We start from the raw sequence: 4,764 nt of genomic DNA, 5'->3' as shown, positions 1-4,764 counted from the left end.
ACTTTAGAGTCCTTATTTTTCTCTATTCTCTAATAACTTTTGGATCAGTAGAATTATTCTCCTAATAATTTCCTAATCATCCTGTTTTTATTCTGACTCTAAGCCTTTGCTCATACAGAACCTCCTCTCTCCAACTATCCAAATCCTACTTATACTTCAATTCAATGTCTAGTTCAAGTCTTACCTCTTCTTTTTCCCTTTCATTCTAAACATCTTCAGCATGCACTCATCTCTTCCTCCTCTAAATGTTTAAAGCAGCATGGTGTGGTAGAAAGCATTTGAAGTATAAAATAAAATTTATAAAAACTATAATAACCATCTGGATTTGTTTTCAAAGTTGGAAATGTCAGTGAATGTTTGAACACCCATTTCCTCATCTATAACATAATAATAGTTACTCAAAAAATTATTGTAAAAAATCTGACTAGATAAAATATTTCGTAAGCATAAGTTGCTATGAAAATATATTTGTCATTTATTGCCAAACATTATCTTGTTTTCACCTAATGCACAATTCTATATGTGTGCTGTCTCCTCAGCTATATCAGATTGACAGTTCTTAGAAAAGAAGGATGTTCCTTAGTACTCCCCTTCCTTCTGACATTCCACTGCATCTACTAGAATAATGCCATGCGTATCGAATGTCCTTAAAATAAGGACTTAATAAATAAATGCTTATTTATTATATACATATGTATGTATATAATAAATAAGGAGATGAAATGAAGATGATATAAAATATGGACTTTACTCTCCTAAGTCTTTGTTCTTATAAGGACATGCTATGATTTAGATAAAAAAAGAGATTCAAAAATATTTATTGAAGTGGCTTTACTGACTCAGATGAAAGAGAGAGTGAATCTAGCTCATTATTTCTTTGACTTCTTCTCAAGCCCAATTTTTTATTTTATTAGGATGAAGAACCAGTCTATGGAAATAGAATTTATACTGGTGGGAATCTCCAGCCTCCCAGAGCTACGCCTATTTCTGTTAGTGTCCTTCCTGTGCATCTATGTAACTGCCCTGGTGGGCAACTCTCTCATCTTCTTCACCATCTGTGCCAGCCAACAGCTTCACACACCCATGTACTTCTTTTTGGGCAACTTGTCTGTCCTCGATGCCTTGTGTACCTCCACCATCGTGCCCAAGATGTTAGCCAACCTATATTTTCAGAGAGCCGCCATTTCATTTTTAGGCTGCATGGCCCAGATGTATCTGTTCACATGGGCCTTAGTGTCAGAGGCTCTCCTCTTGGCCCTCATGGCATTTGACCGCTACATTGCTATCTGCCATCCGCTCCATTACCCAATGGTCATGCGTAGTCGTGTCTGCATTGGGATGGCAGGAAGCATCTGGGCCATTGGTATAAGCAACTCAGCAGTCCATACCAGCTTGGCGATCCCCTTGTCCTTCTGTCACTCCTTCGTTATTGACCATTTCTTCTGCGAGCTGCCACCCATACTGAAGCTCTCATGCTCTGACACCCACCTCAATGAAGCTCTAGCTTTCTGTGCTGATGTAATATTTGGGGTGGGAAGTTGTTCCCTTATCTTGGTTTCTTATGGATGTATCATAAGGACAGTTCTGAACATTCGCTCTTCTGAGGGCAAGAAGAAGGCTTTTTCTACCTGCTCTTCTCACCTTACTGTGGTTTCCTTCTACTACTCCACTGTAATTTATACCTATATCCGCCCAACTTCCAACCTGTCCTTGGGAAGGGACAAAGTCATCACTGCCCTCTATTCTGTCATTATCCCTATGCTCAACCCAATTATTTATTCCTTCAGGAACAGAGAAGTAAAAGGGGCCCTTCAGAGACTTTTGGGAGGGACTTTACTCTTTCCTCCAGGCAAAACTTTATCATTTAGTCTAAAAACTCACCCATTTTAGTTCTGACTCAATACTTTTTCTGTTACTGGTGGTACTGAAATAGAGGCTAAATGGCCACTTTTCAAGGATGTGGTAGAAGACATTCATGCTTCAGGTAGAGTTTTAACTTGCTATTATCGAAGGCCATTTCAAGATCTAAGACTCTATCACTTTGAAGTAGGTACTGGTAAAATAAAAAAAATGCATGTTTAATTGTGGGATTTCAGGAAGCATTTCAGAGAGTTTAATTTAAATATTGGGAGAGGATAGGAAACTTTCCTTAACACTTGTTAAATGGCATCACATTCCCTTCCATACCCTCCAACTCATGATGTAACACTTATGCCTACTTTTATAATTAAATCAATTAGAAGCAATATTGTGACATTCTTGTCTTATCACTGAAGAGCTACACACACACACACACACACACACACATATGTTTAGATGTGGATAAATGCTACTAGCCTTAGATATTCTATTGGTGATACGTACATGCCTTAGAATCCAAAGACAATTTCTGATGAGCTACATTCCCAAAGGATAAGAGCATTCTTTTTGACTACTATGCCTGGTTAAGAAGTGATATTTAAATATTTGTTTAGGAAGATGGATAGGATGTTTTTTTTATTATTTTACAGCATGGCATCAAACAGCAGCTTACACCTGCATAATATCCCATAGCTAGTACCTATGTCCTGTTATGTAGCTTGTCTTGGGTCCTATTACTATTATTAATAAAACATTTTGATTTAAATACGTATATGTCTGGTTGCCTAGAATAAACAGGATAGTATCTCACCTGTCCTCATGATTTTGAGATCATAAAATGTCTTAGTTATTGACCTAACATGTAGCCTGAGGAGAAAAGTCCTTTGAGAACTATTATAGGTAACTTATAGGGTAAAGATAGATTTAAGGTAGGATAGAAAGCAGGCAGCTAAAAGCAAACCTATAACAGAACTGACCAAGTATCATTGAGATATGAGGTCTGAATTAGTTAATGCTGTTCTGAAGGACACTTTTCCTATTGAGAATATAATAGAATTGAATAATAAAGATTGTTCCCTGAATTTCAGTGCAAACCCAAAGGATGTGGAATTCTCCCAGTTGGACAAGACTTTTTAATATGCCAGAGTTAAGAATCTTTCAGCCTAGGAGTGACTATGTGATGGAGCCTGAACATTCATGTAACTCCATCTCCCAATTCTCTATTAAATTATAAAGTTTTCCTGTCAGTGAGCTTAATTTTTCCTTTTCTACTCCCCACATTTCCAGCTCCAACGTCTGCTTACAGTCAGAAAGAATTGGTTATCTGGATTGAAAACCACAACACTGGAGACCTTTGTTCATTCTAAATCTTGCAATCAGGAATTTACAAGAAAGGAGAGAAGAAGGGAAGAGAGTTCAGGGATCTCCAAATCTGTCAGTAAAGGGACAGTCAGGGACATTGCAGAAGGATGAGATTAATACTCTAGTCCAGGCATTCTGTTGGACATATTAAGGATGGAGATTGATGGCCAGAAGAAAGGGGGAATGTTAACTTTTGCTGTCATTCTATCACAATGGTCAGCAACATTTCTAAAATATCTATTGAGTCTTGCCTTGCTTGAATTAGATGTGGGAGAAAAAATAGAAAGAGCATGAAAAGAAAAAAGCATGAAAGATCTGCTTCTTCCTCGTCACAGTAAGTCCATGTAAATTATGTTAATAATGCTGATAATAATGATAACAATAACTAACAATTATGTAGTAATTTAGAGTATTCAAAACACCCTACACATATCTTATTTGATCCTCACAGCAGTACTTTGAGGTAAACATTGTTGTTATCTCTGTCTGACAAATGGAAACAGGTAGATGGTGCAGAAGATGGAGTACCGATCCTGGAATCAGGAAAACTCATCTTCCTGAGTTCAAATTTGACCTCAGACACTTATGAGCTGTATTACCATGGGCAATTCACTTAACCCTGTTTGCCTCAGTTCCTCATATATAAAATGAACAGGAAATGGGAGAAGGAAATGGCAAAACACTAGAGTATCTTTGTTAAGAAAATCTCAAAAAGGGATCATAAAGTGTTGGACATGACTGAAATGTTTAAACAACAACAACCATTTGACAAATCAGGAACCTGACTTTGAGTGAAATTAAATTACTGGAATATTGATTATTTGAGGCAGGATTTAAATTCCTGTTTTCCTTATTCTTGGATGTCCAACAGTCTATTCGGTATATCAAGCTGCCTTCTTACTGAGAACCCCAACCCTATTTTGACAAAACACATCCTGCATGCCATGCAATATTTTACTATTGTATGAACTGTCTTTGTTTACTGTGTTCTTCACCTACTTCTTTATTATCTTTAGGTATGATTCTAAGATGAAGGATTTATTTGATAAATTCAGGCATAATGGTTCTTTCTGAGTTTTGTTTAGATCTAAGATGTAGTGCAACAACTTGCCTTTGATTGACAGTTGGAGAATTTCCTTAGGCACAGAGAGTTTAAGTGACTTGCTCAGGGTCGCATGTTTATATGTGACCCTGAGACATAGACAAGACATAAAATCAGGTCTTCCTGATTTCAAGGATAATTTTCTCTCCTATCATTAGTAATTCTAGTTAGTGGATGAGAAATCAATTAAATGGGTACTTTAACTAATACATTAGGCTAATAGAACTTTGTTTTTATATGAACAGAGAGTGATCTTTCAAAAAGATTGAATTGACTAATATGACCAAAAAGGAAAATGGTAAATGCTAGAAGAGAAGTGGGAAAATTGGGACACTAATACACTGTTGGTGGAAGTGTGAACTGATACTACCATTCTGGAAAGTAATCTGTCCAAATGTCCATTATGTCCATTATCTATCCATGTCCAAATGACATTAATC

The 4,764-nt window shown here is 36.7% G+C and overlaps 1 protein-coding gene across 1 annotated transcript; it reads left to right on the top strand.

Moving 5' to 3' along the window:
* The first annotated feature begins 915 nt into the window (after positions 1–915).
* On the top strand, positions 916–1,890 carry LOC123246499 (olfactory receptor 13G1-like). Its single transcript, XM_044675374.1, has one exon. It carries the CDS (start codon positions 916–918, stop codon positions 1,888–1,890), a length of 975 nt encoding a protein of 324 aa, XP_044531309.1.
* The last annotated feature ends 2,874 nt before the right edge of the window (positions 1,891–4,764 follow it).

This window comes from Gracilinanus agilis, chromosome 4 (assembly GCF_016433145.1).
Source record: "Gracilinanus agilis isolate LMUSP501 chromosome 4, AgileGrace, whole genome shotgun sequence".
NCBI lineage: Eukaryota > Metazoa > Chordata > Mammalia > Didelphimorphia > Didelphidae > Gracilinanus > Gracilinanus agilis.
The sequence above is the reverse complement of the archived record's forward strand: the minus strand, read 5'-3'. Positions and strand labels throughout refer to the sequence as shown.